Source organism: Lynx canadensis, chromosome D2 (assembly GCF_007474595.2).
Source record: "Lynx canadensis isolate LIC74 chromosome D2, mLynCan4.pri.v2, whole genome shotgun sequence".
In the NCBI taxonomy this organism is placed as follows: domain Eukaryota; kingdom Metazoa; phylum Chordata; class Mammalia; order Carnivora; family Felidae; genus Lynx; species Lynx canadensis.
The window spans coordinates 467,080-490,801 of record NC_044313.2 but is presented as its reverse complement, the minus strand read 5'-3'; the positions used below and the strand labels follow the sequence as shown (position 1 = coordinate 490,801).

The 23,722-nt window shown below is 52.1% G+C and overlaps 1 protein-coding gene across 1 annotated transcript in view; it reads left to right on the top strand.

Annotated features, from left to right (window-relative positions):
- Positions 1 to 23,722, top strand: part of KNDC1 (kinase non-catalytic C-lobe domain containing 1) — a 62,906-nt gene that overhangs the window by 13,104 nt on the left and 26,080 nt on the right. Inside the window, exons 4-11 of the mRNA XM_030335179.1 lie at positions 7,779 to 7,931; positions 8,315 to 8,432; positions 9,683 to 10,332; positions 13,568 to 13,682; positions 14,419 to 14,490; positions 14,583 to 14,644; positions 21,588 to 21,746; positions 23,645 to 23,722. Coding sequence (XP_030191039.1) covers positions 7,779 to 7,931; positions 8,315 to 8,432; positions 9,683 to 10,332; positions 13,568 to 13,682; positions 14,419 to 14,490; positions 14,583 to 14,644; positions 21,588 to 21,746; positions 23,645 to 23,722 — 1,407 coding nt within the window. The remainder of the gene's footprint in view (positions 1 to 7,778; positions 7,932 to 8,314; positions 8,433 to 9,682; positions 10,333 to 13,567; positions 13,683 to 14,418; positions 14,491 to 14,582; positions 14,645 to 21,587; positions 21,747 to 23,644) is intronic.

Genomic DNA, 23,722 nt, shown 5'->3' with positions numbered 1-23,722 from the left:
CACCCACTATTACTGCCCACTGCCATTTGTCCACAGACATGTATGTCAGGCCTCACAGTGAACAGAACAGATGGGCTCCTGCCTCACGGGAGTCATGGTCTTTCACAGGGGATAGACTTGATGTAGGCAGTGGGCTGGGTCCTGAGAGAGGAGAATGGGGCCTTTCGAGGAGATGACAGGGTCCCCAGCCAGGTCAAAAGTCCCTGGAGGCCACTCTATGAGAAAGTGATATTCAGGTTGGAACCTGAAGGGTGAGTAGGGTTCACCAGATTGAGACCTGGGAGGGGCTTCCAAGACAGAAGGAAACGTGCAAAAATGCTTGAGTGGCAAAGATGCTGATATTGGCCAGCATGTCATGGACAGCGTCATCCAACAACCAATAAGAAGTTTATTTGCTGAGTTATTGTCAAACTAAAAGATATGGAATGATGGATGAGTGGATGGATGGATGTTTGGGTGGGTGGGTGGGTGGATGCATGGATAGATGTATACATGGATGGATGGATGGATGGATGGATGGATGTGTGGGTGGGTAGATGGATGACCATAGACAGGTGGTTGGATAGATGGGTACCAGTGTTCCTGAAGGGAAATAGGGAGTGGTAAAGGCAGAAGCAGATACCCTGGCCTTGCAGGCACAGAGACAGGTTTTATTCTCAGAGCTGTGATGAGGGTGGTGGGCAGAACTGCACTCCCACAGCTCATAGTCCCGGCTGGAGTCCTACAGGTAGGGCCTCATAGGGTTTGCCTCTCCTTCTACCCCAAGCATTAGCAACCAGCAAGGTCCCTAAAACAAGGCATCTGCCCGAGTCCTTGAAGCCCCTTGACTTAAGTTTGGCCCCTTCAGGAAGCCCTGGACACTGGCTGCGTGGGTCCCCAGGCAGGGGCCCCGGGGTGTGATCGACATGGTCAGTGTGTGAGAAGAGAGAGAAGGCTGCCCCAAGAAGATCTTGGGGACCAGGGCTGGGAGTTCCAATGTCTTCTGTGAGAGGTGGGGTAGTGGCCCAGCGGCCCAGCTTTGGGCATGGGGAGAGTGGATGGATTTGGGAGTCATCAGTGCAGCTCAGCCACGTACATGGGGGCCCAAGCAGGCAGCGGGAGGCCAACGCTGATTGGTGTGTGGGGTCAGGGGACAGGATTGCCTTGTCTGTAGAGAGCAAGTTTGTGGGCCTGAAGTCTAAGCGGCTTCAGTGGAAAATGACAGAATAAGAGGCTTCAGAGGCCAGGTGGAAACAAGATACATCCCCAAAAAATAAGTAGCTTCTCTTTGTATTGGTAATTACTGGTTAGAGATGAAATGGAAAATGTTTCATTTATAACAGCAACAACAACTACAGAAAGTCCGGAGTAAATATAGCAGGAAGGATAGAAATGTAAAGTGAACCGCTTTTCCAAAGGTAAGAAAATAGGATGCGAGAAGGGAGGAGACAGACCCTATCCCTGCATCTAAGTTTGCCCCAGCTTTTGGGAGGCATAACTGACGTATGACGTTGCGCAAGTTTGCGTACAAACTAATGACTTAATACATTTGTATCTTGCAAAATGATTCACACTACCAATAGGGTTAGCTAACACCTCCATCACGTCATTACCATTCTTTTGGTTGTGAGAACACTTAGCATCTACTCTCTTAACCTTCAAGTGTATAATACAGTGTTGTTCACTGTAGTCACCAAGCTGCACATTAGATGCCAGGAACCTACACATCTTATAAGCGTGAGTTTCGGTCCTGTCTCCAACATCTCCCTGTTTCCTCCACCCCCGGCCCTTGGCAACCTCCACTCCACTCTCTGTTTCTGTGAGTCTGGCTTTTTTAGATTCCACGTAGAAGTAAGAGCACCCAGCATTTGTCCTCCTCTGTCAGACTTACCTCACACGCCTAATGCCTTCACGGGCCATCCTTTCCTGTGGTTGAATGATGCTCCTCTCGTTGCTGATTCTTCCAAACATAGACAGGCTGCTTCCACTTCTTGGCTCTTGTAAGCAAAGCTGCGTGAGCGTGGGGTGCACACAGCTCTTCGATTGCCTGATTTCACTTCCTTTGGACATGTACCCAGAAGTGGGATGGCTGGACGATAGGGTTATCCGGTGTTTAATTTTTGAGGAACCGCCGTGCTGTTCTCCACATTGGCTGCACCAGTTTGCACTCCCACCAGCACCACATCCACACCAACACATATCACCCCTTGTCTTCTCAGTAGCCATCCTAACAGGTGTGGTTTTGATTTGCGTTTCCCTGATGGTGAGTGATGGTGAGCATCTTTTCAGGTACCTGTCGGCCATCCGGATGTCTTCTTTGGGAAAACCTCCATTCAGTCCCTCTGCCCATTTTTTTAATCAGATTGTTTCCTTGCTGTTGAGTCGTCTGAGCTCCTCATATATTTTGGATATGAACTGCCTATGAGGCAGGTGGCTTACAAATATTTTCTCCCTTTCTGTAGGTTGTCTTTTCATCATGTCGACTGTTCCCTTCACTCTTCAGAAGCTCGTTATTTGCTGTCATCCCACTTATTTGTTTTTTCTTTTGTTGCTTGTGCTTTGGTGTCGCATCCAAAAACTCATTGCCAAGACCAATGTCTCAGAGCTTCTTCCCTGTGTTTTCTTCTAGGAATGTTATGGCTTGGGGTCTTATGTTAAGTCTTTAATCCATTTTTTGTATATACATACATACATAGGATTATATAAATAGATGAATCATTGATGAATAGATAGGAGATGATGATGATGATAGATAGATAGATAGATAGATAGATAGATTAGATAGATAGATTAGATAGATAGATAGATAGATAGATAGATAGATAGATAGATAGGAAGGGAAGGGAAGAAAGAAGGGTTATTTCCTCAAATTCTCCCATGGAGTAGACAGATACATTTTGTAGCTTTAAAGGTATTTGTGATCTCACAATTTGCATAGCACATTGTAAGTCAAAAGCCCCAAAGAGACAGCTTGGGCATCGTGGGATCATGCTCCATGGGATTCATACTGAAATGTATCTCTGCATGAGAAATTAGTTTTCCTTCCAGCACCTCCCTGGGCAAAGGCAGTAGGCAGAGGTCGCTGCATGTTCCTCTCCAGGCCCATCTTGTCCAAAAATACACCTGAACCAGACCCTCCTCCCACACCACTCCGCACACACCGCTATTAAGTCCTTGGTTCATTCTGCCGATTGTTTACTTGTTCATCTGCCCCTTGGTCCATGACTTCTCTTCCTGTGCTCTGACAGTCGGGATCATGTGTCTTCTCTTCTTGAATTTGGAATTTTTGCACAATATAACCATGCCCACAAAAACATCATATTAAATACACTTTGGTGGTAAGAGCTGTCGTAAGGATACATGACAGTCACTGATTGCCATGTCACCATATGCCTCCTTCTGTGAAGCTTGGTTAAGAAAATCAAAATTGAGAAATCCAAATGTATAGCATCTAGGATTCTGCTCAGGGCTAATTGTCTAGAACTAAATCCTCAAGGTCTGCTTCTCTTGGTGCCCTTTGGTGACCTCTGCCTGACTCTAGCCCCAAGCCTTCAGTCTAGATCTTTCTATATTAAGATTCAATCCAAAGAAGATGATAATTCTGGGGGCACCTAGGTGATTCAGTTCATTAAGCGTCCAACTTCAGCTCAGGTCATGATCTCACAGATTGTTGGTTGGAGCCCTGTGTCGGGCTCTGTGCTGACGGCTCAGAGCCTAGAGCTGCTTTGGATTCTGTGTCTCCCTCTCTCTCTGCCCCTCTCCTGCTCACACTCTGTCTCTCTGTCTCTCAAAAATGAATGAATGTTAAAAAAAATTTAAAAACAAAGAAGGTAATTCTGGTCGGCTTTGATCTTGCTGAAAAGTCTCAAGCACTTTGGGATTCTCTGGTTTTGCCTGAGATTCTGCCTATTTTAGTTTTTTTTCTCATATGGGTGAACAAGGATGCATATCACACTGTTATCACTGAAATAGCATTGGAGGAAAGGTGATCAATTATCTTTGCTTTTATACATCTTTGTGCAATAATGTTCCAATCGTTCCAGTGAGATTGCATTGCTATTTTAATTTCAAAAGCTCAGATAAAAAAAAAAAACTTAAAAAATGTTTTTAAATATTTAATCCATTTTGAGTTCATTTTTGTCCATTTTTGTAAGTGGTGCAAGATAGTCCGGCTTCTTTGTTCTGCAGGTGATTATCCAGTTGCCCAACATTTATTGAAGACATTGTCCTTTCCCCATTGAGTATTACTGGCTCCCTTGTCAAATATCGGTTGACTGTGTAGACTTGAGTTTATTTCTGGACTCTCAATTCGCTTCCATTGGTGTGTGTGTCTGTTTTTATTCCAGTACCATGCTGTTTGGGCTGCCATAGCTTTGAAATCAGGACATGTGATGCCTCCAGCTTCATTCTTCTTTCTCAGGATTGCTTTGGCTGTTTAGGGGTCTATTTCTTTCTATTTCTGTGAAAAATGCCATCAGAATTTTGATAGGGATTGCATTCAATCTATAGATGACTTTGGGTAGTATGGACAAATATTTAACAATACTAATTCTAAAAATACTAACAATACCAATACAAACATTTAACAATACTAATTCTTCCAGCCCGTGAATATGGCGTCTCTTCCCATTTGTTTGTGTCTTCTTTAATTTCTTTCACCAAACTTTTTTTTTCTTAAACTTTTTTTAAATTTTTTTAATGTTTATTTATTTTTGAGAGAGAGGGAGAGAGAGGGAAAGAGCGTGAGTGGAGGAGGGGTGGAGAGAGACACAGAATCCAAAGCAGGCCCCAGGCTCCGAGCTGTCAGCACAGAGCCTGATGCGGAGCTTGAACTCACAAACTGTGAGATCATGACCTGAGCCAAAGTCGGACGCTCAACCGACTGAGCCACCCAGGTGCCCCAAAGTCTTAAACTTTTAAATGTACAAAGTTTTCACTTCTTTGGTTAGATTTATTCTTAATTATGTTTTTGATGCTATTGTGAATGGGATTGTTTTCTGTATTTATTTTCCTATATTTCATTGTTAGTGGACAAAATATAACTGGCTTCTGCATATGGATTTTGTGTCCTGCAACTTTACGGAATTGTCGATGCTTCTAACAGGGTTCTGGTGGACTCGTTAGGCTCTTCTGTGTGTAGGATTATATTGTGTGCAAACAGAGACAGTTTTACCTCTTCCCTTCTGATTTGGATGTATTTTATTTCTTTTTCTTGCCTGATTGCTCTGTCTGGGACTTCCAGGGCTGTGTTGCATAGGAGAGGGGACAGTGGGCACCCTTGTCTTGCTCTGATCTTAGAGGAGAAGGACTCAACCTGTCACCGTTGAGTGTGATGTTAGCTGGAGGCTTGTCACATGCGGCCTTTGTTATGTTGAGATATGTTTCTTCCCCACTCAGTCTCTTGAGAGTTTTTATCATGAAAGATGATGAATTTTGTCAAATGCTTTTGCTGCACCTACTGAGGTGGTCGTACAGTTGTCATCCTTCATTCTACTAATGTCGTCATCAAGTTGGCTGATGTGCAGGTGTTGAACCACCCTTGCAACCCTGGGACAAATCCCACTTGACCATGGTGCGTGATCCTTATGATTGTTGTTGAATTCAGTTTGCTGACATTTTGCTGAGAATTTATACATCTATGTTCATCAGGGATATTGGCCTATAGTTTTCTTTTGGTTCCTTATCTGGCATTGGTATCAGAGTAGTGTTGGCCTCACAAAATGAGTTTGCAAGTGTTCCCTTGTCTTTAATTTTCTGGAAGAATTTAAGAAGGATTGGTATTAATTCTTCTTTAAATATTTGGTAGAGTTCATTAGGGAAACCATCTGGTCCTGGGCTTTTCTTTGTTGAGAGGTCTTTGATTACAGATTCAATCTCTTTTCTAGTAACGGTCTGTCCAGATTTTCGATTTCTTCATGGTTCAGTCTTGGTGTGTTTTATGTTTCTAGGAATTTATCCACTTTTTTCTAGGTTATCCGATTTGTTGCCGTGCAGTTGTTCGTACTAGTCTCTTAAGATCCTGTGGATTTCTGTGGTGTTACTTGTAATGTCTCCTCTTTCCCTTCCCATTCTGTTAATTCGAGTCTTGTCTTTTTTTCCCCGTTAGTCCAGCAGTAGGGTCCACAGCCAGGACCGAGGTCTGTCTTGCCTATTACCTGACACATAGGTGGGCGACACTCCCTCCAGGTTCCCTTGGTGCGAGACACTGGCTCCCACAGCCCCCACAGAGAGGCTCTTGGCCATGGATGGAGGTTGAATTGCTGTTGAGGAACAGGCCCTGGGGACATGTTGGTGGCCATCTTGGTGACATCCTAAGCATTTTATCTTGTAAGAATTCTGCGATGTCAGTGCAATTACAATAAAATCCCAACTGTTTTTAGTTTGTTTTCTCAATGGGAATAGGGGAACTTAGATTTGTTTTCTAAAACCTGACACATGTGAAAATAATCAAACTTTTTAAGAAAAAAAAGAGGGGCGCCTGGGTGGCGCAGTCGGTTAAGCGTCCGACTTCAGCCAGGTCACGATCTTGCGGTCCGTGAGTTCGAGCCCCGCGTCAGGCTCTGGGCTGATGGCTCAGAGCCTGGAGCCTGTTTCCGATTCTGTGTCTCTCTCTCTCTGCCCCTCCCCCATTCATGCTCTGTCTCTCTCTGTCCCAAAAAATAAATAAACGTTGAAAAAAAAAAATTTAAAAAAAAAAAAAGAAAAAAAAAAGAAAAAAAAAAAAAAAGAAAAAAAAGAGAATGACGACTTGTCCTCAGGACGTGAAAATACACTCTGAAGCTACTATAATTAAAATAGCACCGTCTGGAGAGGAGGACAGGAGGAGAGGCCAGCTGGTTCTCAGGGTCCCAGGGGAGCCAGCGGGACGGGCAGTGGCTCAGCAGCAGAGGGTGGGATCTTCTTTAAATGGTGCCAGGGGGTGCTCTCTACCAGGAGGGAAAGAAGCCCAGACCCTGCAGCACGCCAGCACACTTCAAGTGGGTCAGAGCTGGGTGTGTAAAAATTATAAAAATATTGGAGGAAACAAAAGCAAGCTGTCTTTATCATCTCGGGTTAGGGAGCTTCCTCCTAAGAAGCAGCTGAAGAAAAAGCGTCTGATTTCACCAATTAAACCTTAGACATTATGAATGTCAAGGGGCGCGTGGCTGGCTCAGTTGGAGGACCGTGCGACTCTCGGTCTCGGGGTCGTGAGTTCGAGCCCCACCTTAGGTATGGAGACTACTTAAATAAAAGTAAAAACTTAAAACAAAAGGAAGTTTTGAATGTCAAAAACTGCACGAACCGCGTCGAAAGCTAAGTGACAAGAGGAGAGAACATATGTGTGGCACACAGACCAGGAGTCCGATCCCCAGTGCGCCAAGGGTGCGCCCCAAACAGGCCACGACGCGGTGGAGGTAGGGAGTCCGCGAGTGGGCAGAAAGAGGAAAAGTTAAAACCGTGCCCAGCGATGCTCAGTCTCATTCACAGTTAGAGAAATGCAGGTTTAAAAATAGAAGACTCCGCCCTTCAGAGACACGGCAGCCTTCACAGGTGGGACCCTAGCATCTGTGCACCCTGGGTGGTGCTGGGGTGGGCCGGGAGCCCGGGAGGGGCACCGGTGGGCGCAACCAGGCCAGCACAGACCCCACACCCACGCGCCTGGGGCCCCGCGGTGGGGGGAGGCGCTACCTTGGCCGTGCTTGTGCCGGCCCTACAGAGCAGGCGTGGTCCCCGAAAACACCCGTTCCTGGCCAGAGGAGCAGAGGCCGTGTGGGGACAAGCCACGCTCCACGGCACCGACAGGCTCTTTGGTGCCGCAGGCTCACATCTACTCTCTGGGGGCCACGCTGAAGGCGGCCCTCGAGTATGTGGCCGAGCCCGAGCCCGAGCCGGAGCCCAGGCTGAGCCAGGACCTGGAGGCCTTACTGAGCCAGATGCAGGCAGAGAACCCCAGGGACCGGCCAGACCTCCAGGTAAAGACTCGTCGGCCATACCCGCACTTCACCCCCAGGCCGAGACCTGAGACCCTCCCCATGGCCCCGATGCCCCAGCACACACCCACGGGACCCTCCTGTCCCCATACCTCGCCCCTCTGTCATACGGGCTCTCCCCCTGGGGTTCGGTGGCATTGCATTTTGCTTAAACAAGAACTTGATTTCTTATTATGCATTGTTATTATGAAGAGGCGTGGCTTATAATTCTCGTGGGCTAAACAGAATCTCCTGGTTTCCCGTAATCCCGGGACACAGGGTGTTTTTATGCCAGAAAGTAAACGTGGCGGGCGGGCGGGCTGTCGGCCACAGGGCTTCCTCGTGGTGAGCGGTCCCGGCTGAGGCGCTCACACGCGTGTCTGCAGAGCATCATAGCGCTGTGTGAAAAGAAGATGCTTTTCACGTCCTCCTGCCGCCTGTGCCGGAGCCTCTCGGCCGTCGGGAGGAGGGTGCTCTCCATTGAGTCTTTTGGAGCATTTCAAGGTAAGCACACGCACACACGTACGCGCACATGCGCACAGATGGTCACGCACACGTGCGCACGCCTGCACGTACCCACTCACATACGTGCCTGTGAACGTGCACAGGTCTCAGCACAGATCACACACGTGTTCACACCTCTGTACTCTCACACCATGAAACACCCACGTGTACACATGCAAACAGACCACGTGTGCCCCACAAGCACACGTGTTCACACTCACATTAACACACATGAAAGTGCAAAGTCATACACCTCTTCATCCTCGTACACAAGCATGCACACTCGTGCACAAAGACAGCACTCTCCCCCACATACAAACCCGTTGTGCAAACGTGCACGCAGATCGACACGTACACACTCACCCTCTCAGTCACTTTGTGCACGCTTTGCAGACCCCCGTGCGGCTGGGGGTGAAAACCCAGGTCCTGGTGAGAAGTGACCGGTATTAGGCCTCTTGTCTCTGTCCTAGTCTGTGAGCAGGTCAGTCCCTGGACACGGGGCCATTTCACTCTTCGTTTCCGTTTGCCAACACCACGCAGTGTCTCTGAGGCCCGTTGCTTCTCTGCTATGGAAACTGTTGCTGAAGCACCTGGGACTTTCTCGGCTCACGTGAGACTCTGGCACGGTCTCAGGTGGCCTTCCGAACAAATGCCCGCATCGCTCTGCCCTGGGCCCGCAGCGAGGAGCCTGGAGGGCCCTCGGGGGAGGCACGTGTGGCCGGAGGGACCCGCCGCACCGGGGACCACGGGCCTGAGGCGTGGCTCCAACAGCGAAGCAGAGAGCGGTCACCACCACGCGGGCTGCAGGCCACAAAAGGGGCCGTGTGTCTCTAGTGTGGTTCACACAGACACAGACACGTGGGGGGGACATTGTGCACCAGGACAGGGCAGGGTTGCAGCCAGATTCAGTGTCTTCCTTCGGGGAACATCACTATGTAATTGTGCCAGAAAGCCAAGGCTCTTTGGACAAGATGCTTGGGTGACCTTGGGAAAACCCCGAGGGGGCTCAAGGAGGCTGGGGACGTGGCCCGGACCCTCTGGAGCCTCAGTATTTAGAATCAGCTGGGTTTTGTGATCAAGGAGGTGGATGAAGACGGGGAGGCATATACACACGCACACACAGATGGTGACACGTGTGGGGGGGGAGCAGTGGGGGACCCAGAAGTGCAGGAGAGGAATCCCCATCCCCTCTGGTGACCCGCAGGGTCACTGGCCGCGTCCCCCACAGCAATCTCCTTGCTTTGGCCCAGATGTCAGCGAGAGCTCCTGCAGCGGGAGGCCGGCGACAGGAAGCACAGGGCCCAGAAAGCAACCCGGGGGCCGCACCGCGGACCCAGAGGGCCCCGCCCAGCGCCCCGCCCACGAAGCCCACGGCGCCCCGGAGCAGCCCGCGGCCCTGCCTTCCAAGCCCCTACTGTCCGCCCCCGTGAGAAACGGAGAGCGGCTGGCCAGCCTCGTCTTGGACGCCCAGCGCCCCCTGGGTGACCCGGAGAGGAGCTGCCTGAGGAAAGTGCAGACGTTCCCCAGGCTCCTGCCCGACGGCCCGGAGGCCAGCGCCCTCTGCCTGACGCTGGGCCCCCAGCTGCCCCCATCGGAGCTCTTCCCTCCAGACCCCAGGAAGGCCTTTCTGGAGGGGATGAATGGCCTTTCCAGCTACAAGACACAGCCCTCGGCCAGACTGCGGCCAGAGCAGGAGCCCGAGATCCGGCGGGGAGGACCCGGAGGCGCCGGCAGAGGTGGGGACGGGGCGTCTGGGGCGCCGGGCTGGGGCCCCACGGAGGAAAGCCCCGCGCCCCCACCCAAGGCCCCTGGAGATGCAGGCCGAGAACCCGGGACTTGCAGGGCTGAGGAGGGGATTCTGGACGGAGCTGGGGAGCCGGCTAGCACAGCCACAGAGCAGGTGGGTGACGCGGTTCCCGTCCCGCGGAGCCCCGGGGGTGGGGGGGGTGGGGGGGGTGGGGGGGGTGGGGGGGCAGCACACGGCACACACACCCACTGCTGGTCCTTTACCACAAGGAAGGGAGTGAGCCTTCACCCCTGCTCAGGAATGTGCAAGCTGTATGCAAGCTACCTGGGTTCTGACGGAAGCTGTGACTACGGCCTCCCCCTGCCCCAGGCGTGGCCCCAGGTGTGACGCCAGGCCGGAGCCTCCCCTGTGGCCCCCCTGGGGGTGCGGGGGGGCGTCCCACAGAGCACCCCACACGCCCAGGCCTCACCTGGCTTCACCCAGCACGCAGCACCCCGCCCATTCACCAAAGAGGCACACCCCTGCCTGGGGGATAATGCTCTTTGATCTTCTTTAATTTAAATTTTAGTTGGTTAGCATGCAGTGCAACGTGGGTTTCAGGAGTAGAACCCAGTGATTCACCCAGTGCTCACTCCAGACAGCGCCCTCCTTAATGCCCGTCACCATCCAGCCCATCCCCCACCCACCTCCCTCCATCAACCTTCGGTTTGTTCTCCGTATTTAAGAGTCTCTTGTGGTTTGTTTCATTCTCTTGTCTTCTCGCCCCACTGCCCCTATGTTCATCTGTTTGTTTCCCAAGTTTCACACGCGTGAAACCATAGGGTATCTGTCTTTGACTGACTTCTCTCGCTTGGTGTCATACCCTCTAACTCAACCGTCATTGCAAACGGCAAGATTTCATTCTTGTTGGTGGCCGCGGAGTATTCCATCGTGCCTGTCAGACCACATCTTCTTACGCAAACAATGCGCAGGGAGCTGCCTCTGCAGGGGGAGGCGGGGCAGTATCAGGCCCAGAAGGGGCATCCACCTCTGGGGACCCCGCCCCCAGCCCTGGCGCTCCACCCCCCCGCAGCCCTGGGGCCCCGCCCCCAAACCCTGGCACTCCCTCTGAGGCTTGTTTTCTTTTTTTTTTTTAATTTTTTTTTTAACGTTTATTTATTTTTGAGACAGAGAGAGACAGAGCATGAACAGGGGAGGGGCAGAGAGAGAGGGAGACACAGAATCCGAAACAGGCTCCAGCCTCTGAGCTGTCAGCACAGAGCCCGATGCGGGGCTTGAACTCCCTGACCGCGAGATCATGACCTGAGCCGAAGTCGGACGCTTAACCGACCAGGCCACCCAGGCGCCCCTCTGAGGCTTGTTTTCAACGTCAGGCACTAACACCACGAGTTGGGGTTGCTCACGGGTCAAGCGTGGCGCCCTGCGCCCTCAGATCTTCATCGATGCTGGGGTTCTGTGCAGCTGTCAGGACGGGGTCTCCCAGGGCAGCTGGGGTCTCCCAGGCCTGGTGGCTGCACCCCATCTGCTGAGACGGACAGGCATCTCCGTTCTGGGAGTTTGCACTGTGTTTAGTTGAACCACAGGTGCTCTGAGGGGCCTGCGGCCCTAGGCCCTTCTGTGTGCTGACACCTGGGCTCAGCAGGTCCGTCCCCCACGCTCTGTCCCCATGAGGTCCTCAGGCAAAGCCACCTGGGGGGCCAGTGTGCTGCAGGGCAGCGCTGGGCCCTCACCAGGGCACCAAAGGCCATGTTTCCCACCACGCTCTGTTGACCCAGAGGACAAAAGGTCAACAGTCTGTGATTTATATTTGTATTCATAGCCTGGTAAGGACCCGAGGGTAATTTACATAAAAAACATAGTTACCGTAAGGCAAATGTCTGTCCTGACGACCCCAGTGCACTGACACGTGCTTAACGTGCACATGCATGTGTCCCCACTCAGCTCACACGGCCTCCACTGGCCTCCTGCGTCCACCCGACCTCCACACCGGCTTGTGCAGAGAGAGCTCCCAGTCACACACCCTAGCCCTGGCCTTGGCTCACCTTCCCATGCCCAACAACCTCACAACGGCCCGCCTTCCAGATGGGTAACCTGAGGCACAGAGTGGCCTTGCACCCTCTTGGAGGGCGGGCAGCCACTGAGGGGCAGGGCTGACTGGGAGCCCAGCTACTGTCTTGACCACTAGGCTTCCCTGCCCCAGAGGCCCCGCGGGACCGGGGCCACGCAGACCTCCCCCCACCCCAGGCATCAGGGCACCCAGATCTCCACTGCGGAGCGTGAACAGGGTTCAGAGCTGGCTGCTTCAATCCCCACACGTAGCAGGAGGCTTGGGGTGCACCGCTCCCGGAACATGGGCCGCCAGCCAGGCACTGCAGAAACGGGGCTAGAAGGAGCAAGGCGGCTGCACCCCACGTGGAGCAGGGTCAAGGGTGGAGACACTGCCTCTGGAACCTTCCCTAGAGCGTGCACTTCTGTGCCCCAAGTGTGGAGGCTGTGGTCCTAGCTCTTCCCGCGGCCTCGAAGTGGCGAACTACCTTCCAGCAGAGTGCGTTCTGACTCCAGGACTTTTCCGTGTGTAGCAGGGACGGGGGTGAAGCGAAGCTCGTGTCACATAAACTTTGCCCTCTCGCCCGTTGAGCATGCGGTCTGGAGCACCCAGCACGGTCATCCCGCAGGCAGCCACTCCCACCCTCCATCCCCAGGACTCTCCCATTCCCCCAAACCGAAGGTCTGTCCCCGATCAGGTCCCCATCCCCTCCCCGCCCCTAGCGCCCACCATCCGCCCTCTGTGTCTATGAACGTGATGGCTCTGGGGACCTCGCGAGGGTGGAGTCACACTGGGCCTGTCCTTTTGTGTCTGGCTTCTGTCACCAGGCATCGTGCCCTCAGGGCTCATCTGCCCCGTGGCAGGTGTCTCCCTCCCGCGAGGCTGGGGGACGTCGTGCCGTGTGGACGGACCACTGCGTTTACCCACTCGTCCACGGTGGACACTCGGGTCCCTTCCGCCTGCGGGCTCCTGTGAATCTGCTGCCATGGACACGGGGGTGTCTGTCTGAGGCCCCGCTTTCAGTTCGGGGGGGGGGGGGCGCCCGGAAGTGGGATCGCCCGATCATGTGGTGATTCTGTGTTTAATCTTGAGGACCCGCCACACCGTTGTCCACACGGCTGCACTGTCTGACATCGCCACCAGGGGCACGGGGTTCTGATCCTTCACGCCTTCCCCCCTCGTGTCCATGCGGGGACTTGGCCCACTTGGTCAGGAGCGCACTGTGTGGGAGGCACATCCCACCCTGATTCGAGGTGGTTCCCGCCCAGTTCCCTCCCCCAGCGGTGGGCTGAGCTGACCCCACGTACCCACTCTCACTGAGATGTGACTTCTCCCCACCAGGGCATCTCCCTGCAGGACCTCCTGTGCCAGCTGGGCCGGCCCTTCAAGGAGTATGAGCTCTGGGCTCTGTCCCACGCGTGTCTCAGTGCTCTGCGTGCACACAGCGAGCACCCAGGTGAAGTTCTGCCCCACGGTTCAGCCCGCCCCCCGTGTTCAGCCCGCCCCCCGATGTGTTCCAGGGCCAAGACCAAGAGGAGCACGTGGGCCATGGGGCCGGCCTGGGGCCAGGGGCTGTGTCCCCACTGTGAGCCAGCGGTGCCCTGGACATGTCTGCTCTGGTCTCAGGACCAGAGGGGCCCAGGGCAGAGTGTGAGCTGTGTGGATGGCCCACATCCCCTCAATGGGGCGACACTGTCCCCAAGGAAGCAACGTTGGCCAGGGAGAGGGGGGGATTTCAGACACTACCCCGATCCGCAGCCCCCTGAAGCACAGCCCTCCCGGACAGCGTGGTGGCCGACAGCCCTTGAGATTACCAGGTCCTGGGGAGGGCGATGAGGAGAAAGTCTGCTGTCCGGTCCTGTGACCCCCAGGCCTTGGGGGTGCAGCCTCGACGGGGGCCCCTCAGGGGGGCAGCGCTGGGTGCTGGGCCATGTCCCGCCCCCCGTGTCCCTCCTCTTCCTTGAGCTGCTTGCAGTTCCCAGCTTGATGTGCCCGGGGCAGCCTCGAAGAGCCCTCCCCGGACCCTGTCCAGCCCCTGGCCGCTGTGCTGTGCTCCCTGGAGACTGGGGGCGGAGCGGGGTGCCGCGGGCTGGGGGGGAGCTGCCCCACCCTGAGCACACCACTGTGGGTTTTCCGGGAGAGCCGGGTCCCCACGGTGAGTCTGGCCACCCTGACCCCACCTTCTCTTGCAGCATACCTGTGCCTGGACTCCGTGCTGGTGGCCGAGGACGGGGCCGTTCTCTTCGGCCCACCCCCTGCCAATGGTGCGTACGCGGGGACACCCTCAGGAGCTGTGCTCCACCACAGACCCCCAAGGCTGAAAGGGAAACTAAGAGCTTGGGCCTTTCTCTCTCAGGCACTTACGACACGTTTTTTCTGGCTCCTGAAGTTGCAGACCAAGAGCTGGTGACGGAGAAGGTAACTGGGGCCTTCCCGTCCCTTCCCAGGGCCTCCTGCCCCACACCCTCGGTGGCGCCCCCTTCTGCCCAGAGAGCTGGGGTTGGGGGTGAGGCATGGGCCCCTCACCGGGACTCAGGGGGAGTCAGGGAGCCCTCCCCCAGTGCAGGAGTCGCCTCCCCAGCCCTGGCTCTCCTGGCCTGGGCAGCGTCCACCCAGCAGGGGCCTCCCCAGGGCGGCAGGGGCGGGGCTCCTGCATGGACAGCTCTGGGCGGTATGTGTTGGCTCAAGAGAGCCCAGGGCTGAACTTTCAGGAATATTTACAAGGCACTTGTTAAACAGAGTGTTATTAAAAATTAAATTGTACACACTTACGGGGCGCCCGGCTGGCTCAGTCGGTGGAGCATGTGACTCTTGATCTTGGGGTGGTGCGTTCAAGCCCCACGTTGGGCATGGAGCCCACTTTAAAAAATAATAACAAAATGAAATAAAAGTTAAATTATACAAACTTTAAATTAAGTAAATTATATTCAAAACCAAGGTAGAACTCCACTTCCCTACTCCCCGACTAAGTACAGCTAGAAACCCCGCATCCCTAAAACAAACGTGAGAAGTGTGCAAGGCAGAGAGCAGAAGGCAGCCTGGCCGGGGCCTCGGGCTGAGGAGGGCACAGCGGTAAGGGCCCTGCTCCTTCTCTCTGCCTCGTGCGTGGAGGCAAAGGCACCGCACTCGAGCCAGAGGAAGGGGTGAGGAGAGGGGCGGGCCTACCCAGGCGGTGCCAGAGGAGGCTGAGCCCCCCCAGCGGTCTATTCCAAGGACCCCTGCCCATTAAGCAGGTGAAGAGCATGTGTGTGGGGAGCCTGGACCCCCACCACTGCACCCAACCCCCCGTAGTAGCAAACGCCCCTCGAGGCCGAGTGTTGCCAAAGGAGGCCTCACGGAGAGCTGGAACTCCCACCGTCACCCAGCGGCAACAAGGCTACCCCTACCTCGTGCTGGGAGTGGAGGCAGGTGAGGAGCAGAAAGGATGCCCTCCCACCCCTCCCGGCCAGAGGTGTGACACCGGAGGCCCAACGGGGAGCCAGGATTCCCACCCCCTCCAGCAGCAAAGAGGAGTCCCCTCCTCAGGTGTCAGTTGAGGCCAAATACAGAACCTGGACTGTGCCCCCACCTGGCAATAACAAGATGGTGTCTCCTTTTCCGGACAGTACTGTCAGAGAAAGTCAGGTAAAACAAGTTAAATAAGATCTAAGGGTTTACAACATGAAAATGTCCAGGTTTCAACCAAAAGTCACTTGCCACACCAAGAACCAGGGAGATTCAAACCTAATGAAAAAAGACGATCAACAGATGCCAATGTTGACACTGTGGGACACAGCCAAAGCAGGGCTGAGAGGGAAATTCGTAGCACTAATTGTATATGTGAGAAAAGAGGTAAACGCTCAAGTCAGTAATCTAAGCTCCTCAAGAACCTGGAAGAAGAGCAACACAGACCCAGAGCAGAGGAAGGAAGTCATGAAGACGAGAGCAGAAATCAAGGAAAATGGAATAACAATAGAGAAAACAGTGAAGTGAAGAGGTGGTTCTTGGTAAAGACCAACAAAATGTGAAGACTTGCAGCAAAACTGACAAAAATAAAAAGAAGACACAAATTACTAATATCAGGAATGACACAGAGGATTCCCCGACAAACCCTTCAGGCATCGAAAGAATAATGGAATACCACAGATAAGTCTACACACACAAATTCGACAACTTAGATGAAATGGGCCAGTTCTTCAGAAATCATACACTACCACAATGCATTCGATATGAAATAGATCTTTGAACAGCCCTTGACTATTGAAGAAATTGAATTTGACTTTTAAAGTTCTCAAAAAATAAATCTTTGGACCCAGCAGTTTCACAGGGGAGTTCTACTCAATGTTTAAAGAAAAATTATTGCCATTTCTACACAATCTTTTCCAGAAAAGAAAAGAAGAGAAAACCCTTCCCAATATATTTAATTAAGCTAATATATATACTGTCAATGTAGATAGATAGATGATAGATAAATAGATAGATAGAGGCATCTGTACACACACACACAGCAACATCTGTCATGAACATAAAGGCAAAAATCCTTAACAAAATATGCAGCTAGAATTCAGCAATATATAAAAACTATGCACCATGACAAAGTGGGGGGGTGGGTATTCTAGGGATAAAGGGCTGGTTTGGTATTTGAAAATCAATTAGTCCAACATATTAACCAGCTTAAAAAAGAAAAATCCCATAATCACATTAATTGATGCAGGAAAACCATTTGGCAAAATTCAACACCCATTCATAATAACAACAACAACAAAAACCTGAGAAAAATACAAGTAGAAGAAACTTTCTCAGCTTAATAAAAAGCATCTACACACACATGCACGCGTACACACACACACACACACACACACACACACACACACACCTTATAGCTAACATCATACTCAATGGGGAAAGACTAAATGCTTTCCCCACGACTGGGAACAAAGCAAGGATGTCCACTCTCACTGCTCCTACTCAACATACTGCTGGAAGCTGTAGCCACTACAATAATAATAATTTAAAAAAAAGCATCTAGGAAGCATAAAGGCCAGGAAGAAGAAATAATACCATTCGCAGAAGACCTGTCTACGTGGAAAATTCCAAGGAAACTCACAGAATCTACCAAAGGACTCCTAGAATTAATAAGTGAGTTCTGATATAAGATAAACATTCAAAAATAAGTTGTATTTCTATATATTAGCAATGAACATGCAGACTCCAAAATTAAAAATACAGTGCGTGCTCTCAGCACTAGCACCATCTCAGAAACCTCCAGGCCATGAACCAAGTGGAGGAAGAAGTAAATGCACAGGCTGAAGCATAAAAGAAGAACGATGAGGCAGAAGTTCAAGTAAACCACTAACTTGTGCACCCATGGAAGCTACGGGAGGGGAAACAAGGAAAGCCAGAGGCCAGGGACCCTGGCACAATTATTGGGCTGCACACCTACTTTCTAGATCTTGTTTCAGAAATAAATGGATCTAGAAACACCCATCGTCATCTGATCGCAACAACCACCTTTGAGAGACCCACCTTGCTCATACAAAAACAGTCCTTTTGGTCCTTTGCCCTGGACCTGTGATTTTCAGGACTAATCCTGTACTCAAAATGTAACATGTGTACAATAAATCATTTCTTCTATTGTCCTAGCTGAAATATACATATAAATATAAATTTAATTAAGATACAAAATTTATGTAAATGTACAATCACTCAAAAATTGAAATACTTACATGTAATCTAACCAAGCACACATAGGACTGAATGCTGAACGCTACAAAATGCTGACGAAAGAAATCCAAGAAAATCTCTGGGATGGAGAGCCAGGCAGAGAGCTTTTATCCTTGACACCAGAAGCAGTATCCTTACATTTTTCACAAAAGGAAAAGTGGGCAAAATGAACTTCATCAAAATTAAAAACTGACCAAGTGGGATTTATTCCATGCCTGAAAGGCTGACTCAACAATGGAAAATCAGTTAATTTAACACATCACATCAATGGGCTAAAGAAGAAAATTTGTGTTTGTGTCAATAGACGCTAAGCTATTGATGAAATTCACTACACATTCAGGATGCAAGCTCTCAGCAACCTAGGAATGGAGGGAAACTTCCTCAGCTTGATAAAGAACATCTACTAAAACCTACAGTTCACATAATTAATGGTGAGGAAACTAGATGCTTCCCCCCAAGATTGGGGAAAACTCAAGAATGTCATTCTCACCACTCCTATTCAACATCATACTGGGATTCCTAGCTAATGGAGTAAGACAAGAAAAGAAAATGTGTACAGATTGAGAAGGAAGAAATAAAACTGTCTTTGTTCACAAGTGACATGATTGCCTATTTAGAAAATCCCAAAGAATCAACAAAAATCTCCTGGAACTAATAAACAATTTTTTAAGTTTATTTATTTACTTATATTGACAGAGCGAGAGGCAGGGGAGAATCCTAAACAGGCTCTGCACTGACAGATGCAGGGCTTGAACCCACAAACCATGAGATCACGACCTGAGCCAAAACGGAGTGTTGGACGCTTAACTGACTAAGACCCCCAGGCACCCCTAATAAGCAACTATAGCAAGGTTTCAGGATAGCAGGTTAATATGCAAAAGTCGATTGCTTTACTGTTTACCACCAGTGCACAACTGGATTTTGGAATTACAAGCACAATGCAATCTACATTCATACCAAAAAAAAATTACTTATATATAAATCTAACAAAATATGTATAAGATCTATACGGAAAACTGCAAAACCCTAATGGAAGAAAAGCCTACATAGAGAGACATTCCATATTCATGGATAGGAATATTCAATACTGTTAAGATATCAGTTCTTCCAAATCTGATGTATAAATCAAATGCAATTTCAATCAAAATTCCAGCAAGTTACTCAGGGATATCAACAATCTGATTTTAAAGTATGTATGGAGAGATAAAAGACCCAGAACAGCCAGCAAATATTGAGGGAGAAGAAGAAAGTCAGAAAACTGACAATACCCAATTTTAAAACTTACCGTAGAGCAATAATGGTCGAGCCAGGGTGGTGTTGGCAAAAGAACAGACAAATAAATGGAACAGAATAGAGGGCCCAGAAATAGACACACGCAAATAGAGTCAACTGGTCTTTAACAAAGGAGCAAAGGCAATTCAGTGGAGAAAGGACAGTCTCTTTAACAAATGGCGCTGGGACAACTGGAGTCCGCGTGCAAAAAAAAAAAAAAAAAAAGAATCTAGACAGAGACCTTGCACCTTTCACAAACATTAACTCAAAATGGATCACAGACCTAAATGCAAAATGCAAAACCATAAAACTCCTAGAAGATAACGGAGAAATCTGGCAACAACTTCTGGGCGCAACACAAAATCATGATCCATGAAAGAGAAAATTGATGTTAGACTTCAGTAAAATTTCAAACTTCTCCACAAAAGATATTATTGAGAGTGAAAAGACAAGCCAGGGACCGGTAGAAAATATTTGCAAGAGCTCTTAAAACTCAGCAATAAAAAAGCAAACAACCCGCTTAAAAGGTGGGCCCAAGGTCTGTGCAGACCCTCACGGAAGAAGACAGCGTGTGGTTAAGGAGCATGTGGAAGATGTTCGACCTCCTGTGGCACCTGGGATTGCAAAACAGGAAGCGGCCCCTGGGCCCCGGCTGGAATGGCGACAACCCAACACCGACCACACGCGTGCCGGCCAGAATGTGGGGCCGCGCATGGGGGCTCTCGCTCATCACGGTGGGCACAGCCCTTCGGGAGACAGCTCGGCAGATTCTTTGACCACCCTGCAGCCCAGAAACTGCCTTCCCGGGTGCTTATCCTGGAGAAACGAAACATCTGCACAGAATCACGCACACGAACGACCGCGGCAGCTGTACTCAGAATAGCCCCAAACTGGAAACAACCCAGATGTCTGTCTGGGGCGAATGGTAAAACTGTGGTCCGTCCACACCATGGATTGCTACCCAGCAGTCAGAGGAACGGGGTATTGATAAGGCAGCAACCTGGAAGGATCTCCACTTAATTAAAAGCCAATCCCAAAAGGTCACATATTGTGTAATTCCATTTATGTGAAATGGCACAATTAAAGAAACAGAGAACAGATGAGTAGTTGCCAGGGATTAAGTACACGCGGCTGAGGGCTGTTGCCCTGCCTCATGCAGGAAGCGCTCTGTACCTTGATCGTGTGGATGCCTCGTCCTGGCTGGGACGTTGTCCTGCAGCTTTGCAAGATGTTACTATCATGCAGAACTGGTCCGGGGTACACAGTCTCTCTGGACTGTTTCTTACAACTGTATGTGAATCCATAATTATCTCAAAATTAGAGGTTTAGCTTTTTAAAAACGTTCCTAAGTGTCTACAGCTGATAATTTCATTCGTGCGTGACTGTCGTGCACAGTGGCCTGTGCTCCTGGCGGTGGGAGCGCTCCTGGAGGGCACCGCTGGCACTGCCCCTGCCCCCGCGCACTGGCACCACTTGAGCAGCTTGAAGGTGGCCTCGTGGGAGCGTCCACACTGGGGAGATCGGCACACGCGGTCTGGTCAGCTGCATAGACTTAACGAGGGCGCGGAGGAAATGTTAACGATGCAACTGAACGCAGAGGTGCTCCGCGCCTGCCGTGACCCTCCAGAACTGCTGGTGGCGGCACAGCGGCCGGCTTACAGCAGCGAAGCTCGCACTTGGGCCTTCCTTGGGTCGCTCTCATCCCGCCGGTTGAGTTAAATGAAAACAAAGCCAGCACGCCTGTCGGGCCACCTATGTGACTTCCGGTACAAGAGCTGGAAAATCAGTGCCCACGTCCCGTGACACCCCTTGGCTCTCTGCAGCTGACAAAAAAGAGTATCACACCTTACCCTCTTTTTTAAACTGGGTGCTTCCCATCATTTGCATCAGGAACGTTTAGAGTAAACTGATGTGTGTAGACACGGGTATTTTTTTTAACGTTTATTTATTTTTGAGAGAGAGTCCGGACTTAACCGCCTGAGCCGCCCAGGTGCCCGAGGAAGGTGCTGTTGCTCAGAGAACCTGCTGCTAAATAGCAGCACACTGCTGGTTTGGGGGGCTCCTGGCCTCTGAACCCCGAGCCGCGGCCTCCAGCTGCCCGAGGACAGCGGAAGGTGGGAGGGTCCCACGGAGGCCTCAGGTCTTGGCTGCTCACACCTGAGGGTGATGACCTGGGAGTACTTGGTAAGCACGCAGGTTCCCAGGCCAGTCCCCGCTCCCCCAGGGATCTGACTCAGGGTCTGGCGGACCTCCAAGCTCCGAGGAGGTGCGAACCGGGGGCGCGGATCAGAGCCACCGTCCTGCTGGCGCCCCGGGTGCCCTTGGGGGACCCCCGGGTGGGGACGTGCTGCTGAGCAGGGCTGGCCTTTCCCTCCCCCGCCCCCAGGCCTCCGTGTACTGTGTGGCTGCGGTCCTGTGGACGGCAGCCAAGTTCAGTGTTCCCCGAGACCACAAGCTGGCCCTGCCTCGCAGGCTCAAGACCCTCCTCTTGGACATGGCTAGACGCAGCGCCCAGGAGCGGCCGTGTGCGGCAGAGGCCATCAAGGTAAGCACACTGCGGTCGGGACCCCGGCTCACAGTCCAGGGCCTGAGCGATGGCCGACAGGGGACCCAGGTTCTTGTTTCCAGGAAGAGTGGGCACTGGACAGACGGCCATGGGTTTCATTTGCGAACAGGCGGTAGATGATGTCTGCTGCTCACCCCTGGACCACCCCGTTGTCTCCGTGGGTTCGCCGGGCCAGGGTGGGTGGGGAACGTCCTGGGGCCAGCCCGACCCCTGCCCTGATGCCCTGCCAGACGGGACAGAGGCTTCTCCCCAGCAACCGACTTCCCACACCTCCTCTGAGGGTCTCTCGGCCTCCCCTCTGGTCTCTCCAGACTGGGCGGGGGCCTGATGGGGCCGGATCCTGACCCTCCCAACAGTGCCCGCGTCTGCCAGCAAGAGCTGGACACCTGAGGGGGAACTGGGCCACTGTCTCAGTGACGGAGAGGCCACAGGAAGGCCACCCTGTGGAGGGAGAAGCCCTGTGCCGGCCTCCTCTGCCCCTGACTGCCCTGCTTCACCAAGTGAGGAGGAGCCCTGTGTCAAAGAGAGATACTCAGACATCAGCTACGATGCCCAGACACGCTACCCAGTAGCCACAGACAGACAGACAGCTGGGGGACGGCCCGCAGGGGAAGGAGTTGCGCTCTACTCCAGATCTGCACGGAGGTGGCTGGAGGTTACGGGGAGAGTGGGGACACGAGCGGAAACTGCCCCGGGGCGGGTCAGCACCAGCACACGGACGCTGGGAGCCAGGACCCACCCTTCCTGACGGTCGAGCTTCGGGGGATCAGGCATAAACCCCTGAACAAGACCGTCCTGGGTCGTGAGAGTCACATTCGCCCCACAGGGGCGGAGGAGGGGTTCACAGCCGTGACCTTTGATAGTAATTGCTCTAAGGCAGGAGGGCATAGCCTCTGCCTGGCGTTGGCTCGAACAAACTGAGGTTTTCCAGGCAGGAGCCCGAAGGGGTCGGGGCCCTCCCTGACTTCGGCCGCCCCAAGCCGCGCTCGGGCTGGCCAGCCTCTGTGCAGGGCTTGGTTGGGGTTCCCGCCAGCAATTAGGAAATGATATGGGTGTTCGGGGGGAGGGAAGGTGCTTACACGGTAGCTTAAAAAAGAATCTTTATCTTTCTTCATCTTCACTGTCAATACCGTCCATGACCCCAGATGAAAAGTAGACGTTCTCATCAGTGACATTCTTTCCCCAAATATCAGAATGTTTGAGCTTGTAGAGTCGGTTCCCAGGGGTCAGCTGCATTTCCAGGGTCCACCCCCCATCCCAGAGCGTTTCTTCTTGTGCACGCACAGGCGGGGCACACGCACAGACGCGGGGACAGACAGCTGGCTTCAAACCTGCCTGGGCCCCATCCACATTTGTCCTGCAAGCAGCCACTGCCTTGTTGTCAAGGTCACCGAGGACTCGGGCCTGCCTGGGTCAAATTGCAGTTAATTGGAAATGTCTACAGAAGTTTTCTCTTGCCTGTTTTTTTAGGTTGCAGTTTTGGGGTTTGCTGTCTGTGCATGTGGGAGCTGACTGGTCTGCCCCTAACTCCTCTGTGGTTCTGTAGCATCACCTGTTCTTGAAGTCTTTAGAGGGACAGGCTGGAAAGGTCATGTGTCATTGTGCCCTCCTCTCCGGCGCTGAGGCAGCCCCTCAGCAAGGGGTGGGGGGGCATTTCTGTTCAGCCTTTATTCCTTCTACGTGGGGCTGCAGAATTTCATCCCCGGCTGCCCGAGGCTGGGGTCTGCTTCCTGTACACGAAGCCCCCAGGCCCTCCTCCCTGCCGCTGTGCACTCTCTCGAGGGCTCCTGCCCAAGGCGTGCTCCCCTCTACGTTTGGAGTGACGTGGGCCCGGCCTGCGGCCTCCCAGATGCCGGACACGGGGCTCCTTCTTTCAGATATGCAGCACTTACCTCCTTCAGCGAGGCATGGACAGCAGGAAGATTTTAGCCCACCTGAGGGCGTCCACCTGCAAG